The sequence below is a fragment of the Nymphalis io genome, chromosome 9 (genome assembly GCF_905147045.1).
Source record: "Nymphalis io chromosome 9, ilAglIoxx1.1, whole genome shotgun sequence".
NCBI lineage: Eukaryota > Metazoa > Arthropoda > Insecta > Lepidoptera > Nymphalidae > Nymphalis > Nymphalis io.
Window position 1 is genome coordinate 7,547,110 of NC_065896.1, and position 15,824 is coordinate 7,562,933.

The window sequence follows — 15,824 nt, forward strand, 5'->3', positions numbered from 1 at the left end:
CCCACGATTTTACAAAACAGTTTGACATTGATAAATGACTTTGACAGTGATTAAACGATTTAAACTGACGGCGAATTCAGGGTTATCCACTTACAAAACTTATAAATAAAATTATTTATTGTCAACTGTTAAAGTAAATCAATTAAAAATCGTGAGAGCGATAAAACATTATAAAATTAATTTTAAAGTATTAGAATAAAATGACAAATATAAGATATGATAACTTACAATATCTCTACAATCTATCTTGACAATATCAAATATTTTGAAAAAAGGCTAACTTTAATCGGTTTGTATATACAATCTCTATAAATCTATCAATTCATAAAACAACATATCAACTTTGCATTGTTCATATCAATTTTATCTAGTACAAGATTCTTTTAATATTACATATAATAGGTATTATTTAGATTCCAAAGATTAAGATGCTAAATATACCTAGTTCATATAATTGTCTTGTTCTAGTTCTAATACAACATGGATTCACAACTAGCAGTACACCTTTGTATGAATAAAACTGCACTTGATTTACAACTTTCCACAAATATTATGATTAGTGATGTTTGATTTATTACATTATGTAAAATAGCTTCTTATTAGCGGTGCCAAAGTAATATAATCGCTATTTTTTCGTACACGTAATTCTGAGTGTATCTTTATTTGATATAAGAAAAGTGAGTGTATAGGCCTTAAATAAGGTTTGGAATTTATTCGACCACTTTGCTCCAATGCGGGTTAGTTATGCAGGTTTCCATTAGGTGATTCCTCTATCACTAAACACGAGCTGATTTATCAGTATTAATTAAGTATGCGAAAACTCAGTTATGCTTGCTCGAATTTAAACCAAAGATTTTCAATAAAGATAAGCTTTACTTTACTTTACTTTATACTTTGTACACCACAAGGAGAAAAAACTATACAAAACATGGATACAGCCTAAATAAAAGTAGCATACAATTTTGGCGACCTTATCGCTACATAGCGATCTCTTCCAGGTAACCCACGGTGTAAGTAATAACTCATAGGATTGTGGGATGGTGATATTTAAACATTATTATTCTGCTTTTAACTTGTATTTATTTTTTAATATAATCAAAATAACTTGTACATTTATTCTTTTTTATAAAAAAGATAATTATAAAAAAGGTAATGTAATAATTTATATATAAACACTATTATACTACACTGTATAATTATTTATTTACCATTTTTTAGATAAAATGTTAACAGAAGAAACGTTAACTTTTTAGTTTTTAAACTTCAGGGAACTTAAGAAATCTTTTAATAAGGCTTTTGTATATTGTATCTGGCAAAGGTAATTTGAATAAATTGTAATAAAATTTGTAACGTAACGATTCAACTTTGTACATTTTCTTTGGGTTATTATCAGTGAGAGCCTTCATAAAGGTTTCAATTATCTTTTCATCGTTTAGGGAATCAAATCTGGTATTATTACATGCTTGTTTTAAATAATTATTCAAGATTCGTATTTTCTTCCCATATAAAGCCTTTTGTTCTTCATTCATATATTCCAGCATCGCATTTCCATTCAGAAGTTGATTTTTTAACAAATTACTAGAACCGACGAATCCACCTGAAAGAGTGTTTAAGAAGTTATCCTTCTACCTTTTTGATGTAATTAAATATTACGTCAATATGTTTTAAAATAGTTGCTTATTATTTTTTTTAGTATGCAATAAATACCTGGTATAAAAGCCAATGCTTTTATATTATCATGTACACATTCCATATGTAAGGCTTTTGTCCAGGCCAATACACCAGCTTTACTCGCGCTGTAGGTACCAAATCCGGGAAGTGGATGTAACCCACAGTGACTAGCTACATTAATAATACGAGGTTTCACACCCTGAAAATATAAATAGTGAAAAAAATACATAGTTTTATATAATTCCTATTTATTATATTATAAATGGGAAAGTGAGTTGGAAAGCTCTGGATGGATTCAAATTAAATCCATAGAACATCACTAAAACAAATTAATGTTAAAACAAGTTAATGTTAAATAAGTTGCAATATAAAAGGCAATTTCTTATCGATTCATTTCTATTAGCAAAGAAAAACAAATGAACGAATTAAATCTATTCAAACATGAGTCTCATAGACCGATCCGTATTCATTCCAATTAAAAACTCAATGAAATGTTGTTTGAATAGAATACAATACATTACATCTATTATATCAATTCTTAATTGAATGCTAAGATGAATTTAAATAAAAAATAATTAAATAATTCTTACACTCTGTGCACTTTTTCGTAAATCGGGCAAAAATGCAGAAACCACTGTCATTGCTCCGAGTAAATTGACGTTTATTGTGTTTTCAATGATTTGTGGCGTGTGCCATTCGTAGTCACCAATGGTCATTACACCAGCGTTGTTTATTACTGCGTATAATTCTATAAGGACAATATAAAAGTTTAAAAATGTATTAATTTACTTGATTAAATAAGCCATCTGATTCATTAAATATATATTTTAATTACTTATTTAATCATTAGATATTACTATCTAGATAATTGGAAGTAGTCTTTTAAATAAACAAGACAAGGATCTTGTCTCCTCTTTAGACGATAATAGCTTAGCTTAGAGCAGGAAACGTTTGTGTACAAACTCTTTATTATGAGATCCTTAAGGCTATTCAACTGTGGATTGTCTAATATAAATAATAATACCTACCTACTTTAAAAAGTATCTATGTTTTCCTTAGCAAATACGGAACAAATTACGAACATTTTGTGAAAATAAAAATAACCAAGAGATACGTAGTAGATATGCGTTTCCCTCCCAAATTGTAAAAACTCGTATAAATTCCAATATGAGAGTTTTCATATTGATATTCACTTTGTGATAACATTTGAATTTTTTGCTATAAAGGTTAACACTCGTTATATATTGACACAGGCTTCAGTTGAAATGACAAAACGGTTTTACGGTAAAAATATCATTTTTGCATACCAATATTAAAATATTACATACAAACTAGACAGTGTATACCTATTGAATGGATAAAATTTGTGCTTAAGAGTTCGTTTCTTTCTTAATATTGATTAAATTTCCATCTACTTTTAAACCTCCACCACCTGTTTTAAATTAAACAAGCGACCCGCCCTGGCTTTATACGGATAGAACTAAGTAGCTAATTAAGAAGAAATAGTATGGCATAATATAGTGACACGGTTTTTCTTTTGTAACTTCTCGATAAAATATTCAACTTTACATTATTTTTATCTAACTATATCCATTTAAACAGCGCATGCCAATAAGCTGTATTTTTCCTCAAAATAACACCATATCCATATGCTTTGCCAATTTGCTCAAAATATTTACAAATGATATACTGGTTCGATATAATTGCAGATAATAGTGAAAAGAAAAAATATTAAAAAAATAATCAATCCGCAAACATATATCTGCAGAAGGTGTGGAAGAACTTACTGTTCTCGTGTCGGACTATATAGCCACTAAAATTGGTCTGATAACTCACAGATACTCCATAAAGCCCAAACAAGGCCTAGTATATCATATTCATTGATCAAACTGTTAATTGGTGAAAACATCATGAAAATCTTCAAAGTAATTTCTGATATTATCACTTTGGTATATGTAGATACAAGCTCATAATCTTGGAGGGCGAGTTAAATTTTATACGGTACATTCTTCCAGTTCATTGAAATTCATCCAAAAGTTTTTGCGAAAAAACAAAAAAAAGTTTTTTATAATACGCAGACACAACCTTTTTATAGGTTCCCAACAATATTATATTATATCTAAAATATTTTAACTTACTGTAATTTGAATTCTTTTTGACAATACTCTTGACATATTCGCTAAATTCATTAACACTCTCAGAATCTGTAACATCTAGCTTAAATGGATGAGCAGAGAGGTTTTTAAGTGCGTGCGAAGCTTCAGTAGCGGTGCCATTGTACATGCCTAAAATAATTACATTTGTTATACGTAGTATTTTTACATCAAACCAAAAATATATATTTGACAGTCGAAATCAAAAAAACAAACACCTAACAATACATACACAAAATAAAGACAGTTGCAGAAAAATAATGAAAATAAATTAGAAATGTTTTTAATTCTCTGAAATTAAGAATTTCGTTAAAAATCTCCAGTAAACAGTGCCTAAATGCAAATATCCGCGTACGACGTATAATATTTAGTAATAATACTTATAACTCGTAATAACTATATAAATGTTTTTAGCTACTGAAATTATGTAGGTACACTTAAATTAAATCTATTTCTTGTTCATTATCTTACTTTTTTTCAACCAAAAAAGAGTTTACTTACCCGGCACTGTAATTATTCCATCTCTCGCCATCCGCGCTGCTAAAGCCCAGCCAAGGCCACTATCACATCCTGTTATGGCTACAACTTTAGTCCAGGACATTGTCTCTCCTTTTGCTTTAAACTATAAATAGATTTTTATATTATCTGTCGTGTCTGCTAATAACTTATGAGATACTGTAACTTTTGTTTTAATTTTAAAATAATTGAACGGTTTTATTGTTCTTTTTACTATTGTATTAAAAAAGTTTTACTTACAGTTTTATTCTACTATTCGGTCTATATAGGGTCACAGTTCTGGATGTACTGACGTATGTGAATGTTTATTTTATTATCTACCGTTTTAGTTAGTACCTGACCAATGTGGTCTTCGACTAAAGCGGTGCATATGAAACAGGCGTCGGATATCATTGCATATTTATAACGAATTTCATGTTTGTATTACGCCTAGCTTCACATTCGGATGAAAGAAAATATCATACTGATAATATAAATTATATTAATATTACTTTTTTTATAATTTTATTTATAATAACCAGGAGGTACTTAGTTTTCATTTTCTTAATAAAAATTGGTTGTGAATTGTATTAAATGATCCAAACACTTTAGACACATTGCGTGATGGTCAATAATAATATTTGTTTTTATTTATTTGGATTCAATTCAAACGTGTATTTTAATCTTAATGTATTATATATTTCTTGGTGGTAGGACTTTGTGCATCCCGTCTGATAGGTACCATCCACTCATCAGACATTCTATCGCTAAATAGTATCTAATACTCAATGTTAATATGGCCCAGTGGTAAGAACGCGTGAATCTTAACCGACGATCGTGGGTTCAAGCCCGGGCATGCACCGCTGAATTTTCATACGCCTAATTTGTGATTATAATTCATCATTCATTTACAGTGAAGGAAAACATCGTGAGGAAACCTGCATATGTCCAATTTAGCTGAAATTCTGCCACATGTTTATTCCACCAACCCGCACTGGAGCATCGTGGTGGAATAAGCTCCAAGTCTTCTCCTCAAAAAGGGAGAGAAGGCCCATTCACAGGCTGTTACGGATTACGGACTCGGTGGTTTTGTGTTCCGGTTTATAGAGTGAGTAAGCCAGTATAACTACAGTCACAAGGGCCTTAACATCTCAGTTCCCAAAGCCGGTGGTGCATTGGACATGGAGACCTGGTGGCCACCTACCACCAGATGGCCAATTAACCGAACCACCCACCTAAACAGGTATAACAATGGCCTGTGAATGTCCCACTGCTGGGCTAAGGCCTCCTCTTCCTTTTTGAAGAGTAGGTTTGGAGGTTGAGAGCTTGTGGTAAAATTTCCGTGAAATTAGACACAGGCAGGTTTCCTCGCGATGTTTTCTTTTACCGTCAAGCACGAGATGAATTATAATCGCAAATTAAGCACATGAAAATTCAGTGGTTTTGCTCGAGTTTGAGTCCACGATCATCGGTTAAGATTCATTCGTTTTTTATTATTATTATTCGTTAATAAAAATAGTAAATAATAAAATTATATATAAAAAATATATTTTTAAGAGTACGTTTTCGCTTCACATCTATATGAAAATATTTGATTATTTTTCATTTAATAAATCTTATGAATATATAATATAATCGCTACTTGTTTGAAGCATATAAATTTGTCATCAATAAAATTTGCGGGTGACTGTTATTATGAAAAATGTTGAACAGTCAACAAAGAGATGCCAATAAAAGAGGATCATTTCAGCACGAATACCCAACTGAGAGATTAGACCTATTGAACGGAAACAATCTTGTATTTCTGGTTCGCTTCATCCATGATCGAATCCATTGGGTAAAAGTGTTTCGGGAACCACCGCCAATGACACTAAGCGATCTCAAACACCCGACCTAATTATTCAACCGGCAAAGTAATTATCCCGAATTTTCAGAATGAAATATTTTCGCGTAATTATATCATATCGACTAAAGTTATACGAGTATATTGTCATTACTCTTGTAATTAATTATATACTATTTTTATTATTTGGAATTAACATCTCTAGTCCAGTCATTTGGTGGTTTTATTTGGAAAGTTTTTACTTATTATTCTTTGCCTTTCGGTCCACCATATTAGTTAAATAAAATGAGTTTTTTTTGAAAATATCTCTATTTCGACTCTTTTAAAATGAAAAAAGTTGCATCATAAATTACACTCGAATAAATTTTCTTTTATTTATTTGAGCCTTTTTTATTGCTCGAGCTAATAATGCGCTAAGTTTCATTTAATTACATTCAATTGTTGCCACATTAGGTATCATGCACAGATAACTTAAAAGACAAATTTTGGATATTGTAATTTTGGCTTATTTATCTCAAACTGATGTTGTTATTAGTCAAAAGTTTTTAGTTACAATTTTGTTAATTATACAATTTTCAGCTACTATATTCAAGAAACAATTCGCTTGGAGGCTTGAAAGCTTGAAGGCTTGGAGCTAATTCCACCAGTCTGTTTCAATGCGGTTTGGTGGATACATATGTGGTAGATTTTCATAGGTTTTTTCACCGTAGAATACGAATTGATTTATAAACTCAGTGGTTTCCATTAGACCATTTTGGCCTATAGCATTCCTATTAAAAACGTTTCATAAGTTTTTCTTAACTCTTAACTCGAAATGGCCTAATTGATGATTATTATATATATTGATAGGAAGAAACCGGTATTATGTTTAAAATCATAAATGTTTAAGGTTCCGTACCCTTCAAGGCAAAAAGGAACCCTTATAAGATCACTTCGTTGTGCGTCTGTCTGTCTGTCTGTCCATTAAGACCCTTTTTCTCGGGAACACGGAGAGATATAAAATTGAAATTAACACCAAAAATTAAGGTCAGCGGTCCCTTGGAGCTTTGCAAAAATCAATCCTCAAAGTCTACGCAATCAAAAGACTTATGCCGTTTATGTCGCATTTCCCCTACATTCGTAAAGGGAAATTGAGTGAATTTTGAAATTTGGCAAGAAGCAATATCTTGTAGCATCTTGTAGCACAAGTATAGGAAAAAACCCGAAAACCGAAAATTGGTTTATAAAAAAAATAAGAAAAATATTTTATTACAACATATACAAATATTTTATTATAACAAATTAAAGAAAATTTATGAAAAGTCTAAATCTTAAAATAAAACAGAGCCCTCAAGGCGCGAATCCGACTCGCACTTGCCCGGTTTTTTAACTATCATCTACATCTCGTTATGGTCTATATCATATACATCTCGTCTGAGTGTTAATTCATTAAAGTCATTTGACAAAACAATTCAATGTATACGAAACATAATATATTTTCCAAAACACACGCAATGCTATGACTGTGATGAATCGATACCAAAATACGTTTTTTAATGGCTCACTAGGGACCTGTCTCCGATAGAAAATAACAAAACACGTCCCAACAGCGGGATACGCACTAATTGTGACATGGTGCGGAAATTTGCAGATCGTTCGTCGATCTTTATTTGTAACATTGGTTTTACATAAATTTTCCCGGTGAAGATAAACGGCTTATGGTTAGAAGAAAAAAAAAACATAAACACGTTAAAAGGGTCCGTGTTTTTATAGAACATTTTTGTTATTGCGTTGTATTTTGGTATCCGAATGGAATATAATATAAAATATTATCAAATTATTACAATAGGAAATGCTGTATGCTGTTACTATTTTTCTGATACTTTGGTTACGTACGTAATAATGTTTCGTTTCTAAAAGTGACATTATTGAAATTAAGTCGACAATTTGAAGTTTGTACTCAGTATTACAAGCTATTTATTATTATTCATGCAACAGTGTGTTAATTGTGCATTGATTAGATTTTATTAGTTTGAGTAACGTAGACTTTGTTCCAAAACATGCAGGAGAGTTAAAATCTAGTAAAAAAGATACGCATATATCAATAAAGGTTTAATAATATCTCGTCCATTAATCCTTAATGTAATGCGTTGCTTTACGTATTTTCTCGTAACCTTTTAAGATTTATACCAACTTCAATTTTAACTTCTTCCTCCCAAATGTACAGTTAGGTAGCAATAAAATTTTAACTTTACCGAAACTTACTTTAGATCTTTTGTCTTTTGCGAGCATGATTTAAAAGACCGTTCACCGAATAGCGGTCATTCGACCGACACTTTTAAAGAGAAGCGCCCTCCAGGGAAATCTACGCGCCCCCGGCTACGTTCTGATAATAGTGTTTGTTCATTTAAGTGTTCTGACGTATTGTATATGTACCGTGAACATTCATAGTGAGTTACACGTCTTGGTGTACAAAAATTATTTAATAAAGTCTTGCTTTTGTATCTTTTTCTGTACTAGTAACTGGCCCTAACTTTCCGCGGGTAACACTGATTCAACATAGTGTTCCAGAACTTTCTTTAGGGCTATTTAAAAGGAACTTTTCCATTATCTTTTCATATAATTTTAGTGATTTAAAGTTTTAAGCAGCACATACACTTTCAACTCTCCAGAGGTATGATTTTTCTGACTTACAAATAACACCATAACATATGTGCACAAAGTATTCATAAATTATATATCTAAAACAGTCTGTCTCTTGGTAAAAGCGAAATAAAAACCCTGCAAATATTAATGAAAGAGATGTTTCTTCTGATGATCATCTTTTCAATATTTTCTTGGTTAAATAATGTCTTAATGATAATTCTTAGACTTAAATTAATCAGTGATTCAAATAGCCGACAAACTTCTTCTCTTATATGTTTAAATGTTACATTAATGAAACTACATGCGGATTCAATTATTTTACGTTTTTCTCCAAGCGGCATAAATCATGTAGCTTTCTGTATTAAAAATAAAACACGCGAACATTACAGAACAGGTACAGTAAGAGCTGTAGACTGAATTTACACTATAACATTATTCTGCATGAATTCTGCATTATATTGACAAATAAAAGGGAGTCCTTTATGTATATGCTTTATAGGTAGTAAAAGTAACTAAAAAGTCGAGATGGCCTAGTGGTTAGAACGCGTGAATCTTAACCGATGATCGTGGGTTCAAAACCGGACAAGCACCACTGAATTTTCATGTGCTTAATTTGTGTTTATAATTCATCTCGAGCTTGACGGTGAAGAAAAACATCGTGAGGAAACCTGCAGGTGTCTAATTTCATTGCAATTATGCCACATGTGTATTCTACCAACCCGCATTGGAGCAGCGTGGTGGAATAATCTCCAAACCTTCTCCTCAAAAGGGAAAGGAGTACTTACTACTTTAATTTTTTTATAGGTAGTAGTTAGTTTTAATTGTAAAAAAAATTTTGCTCATTATTATTATTATACAATTTCATATCCAAATTAATTGAGATTATGTAATAATTTCATCTTGTTACTTCATATCAAACGGATTTGTACTTCTTAGGTACGTTAAGCAAAACAATAACACAACGGTAGAACAAAACATACATACAATACTTACATCTTTATTAAGTTATCATGACGAAAAAATTGTCGTAACGTAAGCTATTTTTATTATAAAACAGAATGAATTTGTCAGACGGCTTTGGAAGACATTATATATAAAATGAACATAAGTTTAATTAATAACACTTTGTATCCACGGAACGTAATGGAATACGTTTGTATAGAGAGTCGGCACAGACGTACCGCATGGACTATCGGCTCTCTTCCCACTAACAACACCAACAACGTAATAATTTTGTCTGTACAACAACATCAAAGGTCCACCAGAGTCACCTTTGCAAGTATCTTCGCCAGTTCGTCCAGCTGCACAAAGTTGGGTTTCTGTTAAGTAAGGATAAGACTGGACACATTCATCATGATGAACCAAATGCACAACTGTCGACTGCTTAATATCGGTAAGGTATCGCCCAATGCGACCCCAGCCAGCTACTGCAAGAGGCAAGTTTGAAAACTCAGGATCATCTACATTGATGGGTGGAATGCATATTGGCCTGATGTATCCTGGAATATATAAAATATATTAGCTGGTTCAAATCACTTGCAACGATGAAATATAGATAAATAAAATATTTTAACTTACGTGTGTAGGGAGCATATCCATCTAGTTCGATTAGAGCAATATCATTTTGAAGCGACTCATCATCATACTGAGGGTGCAGTATTACATTTTTAGCGTGCATTAAAATATTGTCAATACAATTCCTTTCGCCTAACCCAGATTTACAGTCTCTTGGAAACTGACTCTTATCATACTCAGCAAGTGTTAATTCAATGCTGAAATTATTGAAAACATTTGAAAGAAGCCATCAAAATCTTCTGATTTATATGTTAGTATAGATTTGTAATAGAAAGGCAGATTAGTAGTGGACTATCTGTGGTCACTTCCACTAATGCAAATTGGCAAATGCAATGTGCCGCCACCATGGTTGATTGGATGAAATATGTTATCCCTTGTGTTTGTAATTTAACTGGCTCACACACTCTTCAAAATAGAACGCAGCTATACAAAATCTTATTGCTAATTGCTATGGTGAATAACGAATAAGTTAGTAGTGAGTACCCGGGCGGACGCACAAAACCTACTGCCAATTACTTTAAATGACTTATTAGCATATCACTTCTATTTTAATATAAAAAATTGATCTAGTATATTAATTTAGGTTATAGCTAATATATCATAATAGACAAGATTTACTTCATAATGCTGCATACGTTGTTTCTTACTTACTCAACTATAGTACCTCCATCTTCATTAAGGCAATGCCCTGCTGTGAGGACATATTTTGAACTGATCAAAGAGCCACCACAATTGAATGACGCTCGTTTGCCACCAAAAGTGAAAGTAATTTTCAAGAGAACTGTCCAGGGGAACTCATCCAATTCCGTTTCTTTTCCACCTGATTTAATAACACAATAGTTATAAGTACATTAAATTTAGGGCAATGTAGGAAAGGTATTTCTACAAAGACTATTATAGAAACAAAATTGTTTTACCTGCTATTCTGTCATCTAACGCATTGTCGTCCGTCATGCTTTCGGCGGATCTTCGTCGACGAAATAGTTGGTGTGGTTGGTTTGCCCAATTATTTAGATTTACAGGTGCAAATATATTGAGTATACTTTGTAAATCTATTCATAAAAAATAAAATTTAATATAAAGAAAATTCAACCAAAATCTTAAACATGTTAAAAAAAAACATTTATATGCGGGTACAAGTTAATCTGACGTGTAAATATATAGTACCCGCCGTAATGAGAGTTTTTTTGTTTTTTGGCTTTTTTAGGAAAGACACATTAATAGAAAAACTTAAAATTGGAGGTAGAGCTGTTTCCGAGATACAGGAAATAAATTTAAATAAGAATTGCTTATTTATTATTTAAAGATAATATACAAAATATTTTGTTGAGAAAATTTATTTTTAAGATTACAGTAAAGCATACCCGTAATACTGGATGAATCTGACATGTCTTGGCCACAGCAACCTGTCCTCGGTTCGGGTAGCAAGCTCGTTTGCTCTGTACATTGAGCGCCTGAATTAGCTATACCAAACGAATTGCCATCGCCATTGTTAAAAAAAAGATTTTGTTGTTGAGGTACTTGCAAATATTGCGTATTTTGTGTAATATGACCCGATAATGTCACCTCCGATTCGAAATGGCTTTGTTGGTTCGGATAATACGGCCCCGTATTACTTGCAGTTTTATTTTCATTACCCTTGTTCACCTGATCAGGTACTGGATTTACATTAATATTTTGATCTTTGACCTCACTTTGTTGAATTTGTCTCTTTTGTCTCGTTTGCTGATATTCATAACTATTTGGACGTGGTGTATTTCCATTATGATGAACAATTTTCAGAACATTCGAATTTGGGCAGCATATCTGCAATAATATATTCTAGCACTGTATATTCTTATATATTAAAATTTGTTTATATGTGAAATACCTATTACAAATACTCTAATTAGTCTAATAAGCGTAAAAAAGGCAGATTAAAATTTTATATGGTTTTAACATTTATTCTATTGCGTATTAGTTTATGTAATTTGAAGAAAATAAAAAATAATATCTGACGTTTTATTTACGATGTTTTATTTTCGTGTTGCGTTAACATAATTTGATCTACTTAAGAGATAATGTCGTCTCTAAGGTCTCGCAGCAACTTTAATTGAAAATAGTTGCAACTACAATCAAGTGATTCAAACATTGCAAGTTTCTAAGACATTTTTTTCAATGTTTGACAGTACCAGACCCAGTCTGGACTAAAGATCTAAGACTTGAGGATCAAGATCACATAAAATTAACGACACATGAAAAAAAACTGTGCTAAAATTTGTATAGCAACTTCTTTTGAGCTATGAATTAAGCTTCAGAAAGTTTGACGAGTGACAGTGAACACCATAACCATATAGAAGACACCGTGCGACTGGAAAACTGGGAAACATTTCTACCAGAGGACATTTACATACTATACTGCTGGTCATCGAGTAGTCTAATTATGTTCGTTCATATCGAAACCGCTTCTGTCGTAATATAAATGATGCAATTATTGAAGTAATTGTATGTTGTGATGCTGTTCGATCCGTTATATTAGATATAATTTTATTTTAATGCGAGCTAATTATTTAGTTTGGTTTTCGTCCAAACATTCCATGATAATCTCAGAACCTCGGTGGAATCTTAAACCTTATAAGATAGCCACTAGACTCACGTGATGGTAGTATGTTGTTATATAGAGGAATGTCATGTGACAGAATTTTCATTTAATTATATATGCAATATCACTTACTATCATTTGAATCAAGCTATAGCCTTAATCGCTATCAAAAATCATATTATTTAAAGAAATTTGGCTACAAGATAACGTAGTATATTACAAATCACCCACAGTTTTTTTTTTTATATATGGCATGGCATATTTTATATATGGCATACATTTTTTTTTATATGTCCGGGATGGCAAATGTGCCATCCCGGACATATAAAAAAAAACTCTACTCCACCTGACTCTACTCCACCTGATGGTAAGTGGTAGTAGAGTCCAAACGCGACGACGGCCAGTACAATCGGGAAGAATGTTCTGTACTAGCCGTCACCGCCTTGCCGGCCCGCAAGATGCCTCTTCACGCCTCGTTTGAAGGAACCAAGGTTGTAAGAGGAGGGGAACACGTGAGCTGATAAGGAATTCCATTTTTTGGTAGTGCGACAAAGAAAGGAGTTGCCAAATTTCTTTGTGCGCGATGGAATTGATGTCACAGTTAGGCGGTGACATCGAGAACCAGCTCGCGTGGACTTTAAAGGAAGGAGGAAGCAGGAATTAGAGAGAATAATTCCTCAGAGCACTCGCCGTGATACAGTCGATAGAAAGCGCTCAGTGCTGCTATCTAGCGACGCAATTGTAAAGGTTCAAGGGTGTTTGTGACCTTTACGTCGCCAATAATGCGTACTGCACGTCGCTGCAACCGGTCCAAGGCCTCCAGTAGGTACTTAGCGGAACCATCCCAAAGGTGCGAGCAATATTCAACGCAAGACCGTACCTGTGTTTTGTATAACAGGCACAGTTGTTGTGGCGTGAAAAAACGCCGCACCTTGTTCAGAACTCCGAGTTTCCGTGAAGCTGTTTTTATAATAGCCTCGATGTAATCCCTTGGACTAAGGTCGCAGCGAACGTCCATCCCCAGCATGGCGATTTTGCTTTGTATCATCAGCGGTGTGCCACAGAGGGAGGGATGAGGGTAAAATGGTGACTTTTTCGCTGTGAGAGCGCATACCTGTGTTTTCTTGGCATTAAACTCAACAAGATTATCAGAACCCCATTTGGCGATGAGCTCTAACGTCCTATCGAGTTCAATGACAAGATTCATTAACATTACACAATCGACATAATAACATCCTTATTTCCATGGTTGGTGGCATATTTTCGTTGGGTGTATTTTGGCAAAATTTTAGATAGAGTGGAATATAATCGGAATAGGTTGGAATAAACTCGGAAAAAAAAAGAAATCTTATAACAGATAATATATGAGACGTGAAATGTTCATTGATAGGAGAAGAGAACCTCATGCATCTCAAATCTTACCACTAATAAAACTTATTAAATAAAAATTAAAAAAAACACCCAAGAAGATGCACATAGTGAGAGGATGTATCGCTTAAAAAAATATGAATAAAAAATATTACTATTATTCTGTTAAATCATATTAATCATAAATCCAACAGACATTATTGAACGTGCAAATAAATTCGCCATGAAGCTAGCTTGGACATTGGAGACATATATAACTTTTTTAATTTTAGCCAGAGATTTTTATAGAATATAGTCAGTTTATAAAGGCGAAATAGGATATTTTATTCGAATGTTTAAAACAAAATAGAATTAACGATTTCATTGTATTATCGTTAGAAGTATTTTTATATTTTTATATGTATTTTTTTTACCTCCAAATACTTACATGATCTCTTTTTGCGACTGTCGAGACATCGAAAAGTGGTGGATGTTTATTTTTTTGAAAAATCATACAGGGAAATCGTTTTAGCCATATTTTACGTTTTTCGGTAGGCAGGTTGGCAATCTTTGGACAGTCTTCAATTTTTACGCATTTTTCACAGACGTCTAAAAATAACATTATTCTTTCTTTATTAAACGTTTTTTTAGAAAACGTAATGTAAATTACTTAATAAATCAGTTTTAAAAAGAATTTATTCGTCTAAAAAGAATATTACATCTGGTGTCCACTTACAAGGGATATATACGACTAATAAAAACCTTCTTAACTCACATTTAAACTTATTTTTTATCAAACACAACTATAGCTTTCACCTTTGATTAAAATGAATGAACTAAAGGAAGAATTCGATAAACTTTTGAAAAACGAAGAGTTTGCAAAAGAAGACCCGCTTGTGTAAGGGTTCCTTTTTATTGCGATTTTTACTTAGTTTACGTTTCTTTATTAATTTACGTTCGGGATGGAAATGGGATTGGTTAAAAATTGTATCTAATGTGTGAACTCTTTTCTTTTCAATTCGTTTGATTATAACGTTAAAAGCTGTATTTAATATACACTTAGTTAATTGATATTAAAATAGTTTTATACCTTTTTTGACTGCTTCAGTAACAAAAATATAAGTTATTATTAGAATTAAACTTATGGATATGTTACACTTCTTCATGGTTTGTTAATTAATAATTACTAAATAAAACACGACAAGTTTATACTCCGCGGCTCTTCTACATACTAAGTCTCTTTTAATATTTAAAAATGTTTATTTATCTTAATGACGGTTGATGAAGGGAATCAGTCTAAGGTATTTGCCGCTAATTACGTGACGTAGCAATGTAACTAACGCATATAATTCTAATAGTTGCCAACTAATAAATACCAGTAGTAATGAGAAAATTGAGCTATTCATAGAAAAATTCTTTGTTAATTGGTAATGTCACAATGAAACAATAGAAATATATACGCAGTATTAATATTTGCCTGGAAAACTGTAAACATATTATTTGAGGAAAATTTTATTAAAATTAATCATGCATT

The 15,824-nt window shown here is 32.2% G+C and overlaps 2 protein-coding genes across 2 annotated transcripts; both read right to left on the minus strand.

The window, feature by feature from the left end:
• Positions 1-1,256: 1,256 nt before the first annotated feature.
• Positions 1,257-4,610, minus strand: LOC126770902 (retinol dehydrogenase 7). The gene is made up of 6 exons (XM_050490512.1): positions 4,581-4,610; positions 4,326-4,446; positions 3,810-3,956; positions 2,262-2,419; positions 1,708-1,870; positions 1,257-1,597 (listed from the first exon to the last, which is right to left on the minus strand). Exons 2-6 carry the CDS (start codon positions 4,423-4,425, stop codon positions 1,257-1,259), a joined length of 909 nt encoding a protein of 302 aa, XP_050346469.1. The 5' UTR covers positions 4,426-4,446; positions 4,581-4,610.
• Positions 4,611-9,770: 5,160 nt separating this feature from the next.
• On the minus strand, positions 9,771-15,516 carry LOC126770549 (CLIP domain-containing serine protease HP8-like). Its single transcript, XM_050489998.1, has 7 exons — positions 15,381-15,516; positions 14,739-14,899; positions 11,727-12,168; positions 11,280-11,414; positions 11,014-11,182; positions 10,366-10,559; positions 9,771-10,286 (listed from the first exon to the last, which is right to left on the minus strand). The coding sequence occupies exons 1-7, from the start codon at positions 15,454-15,456 to the stop codon at positions 9,898-9,900; spliced, it is 1,566 nt and encodes a 521-aa protein (XP_050345955.1). The 5' UTR covers positions 15,457-15,516; the 3' UTR covers positions 9,771-9,897.
• Between the last annotated feature and the right edge of the window lie 308 nt (positions 15,517-15,824).

Coding starts and splice junctions, on each gene's coding strand:
- LOC126770902 (XM_050490512.1), bottom strand. CDS start 4,425: ATGTCCTGGACTAAAGTTGTAGCCATAACAGGATGTGATAGTGGCCTT. Junction 2,420..3,809: donor CAAAAAGAATTCAAATTACA/GTAAGTTAAAAT, acceptor TTGTCCTTATAG/AATTATACGCAGTAATAAAC. Junction 1,871..2,261: donor TACGAAAAAGTGCACAGAGT/GTAAGAATTATT, acceptor TTATATTTTCAG/GGTGTGAAACCTCGTATTAT.
- LOC126770549 (XM_050489998.1), bottom strand. CDS start 15,456: ATGAAGAAGTGTAACATATCCATAAGTTTAATTCTAATAATAACTTAT. Junction 12,169..14,738: donor CAGTCGCAAAAAGAGATCAT/GTAAGTATTTGG, acceptor ATATTATTGCAG/ATATGCTGCCCAAATTCGAA. Junction 10,560..11,013: donor GATGGAGGTACTATAGTTGA/GTAAGTAAGAAA, acceptor CAATAATTTCAG/CATTGAATTAACACTTGCTG.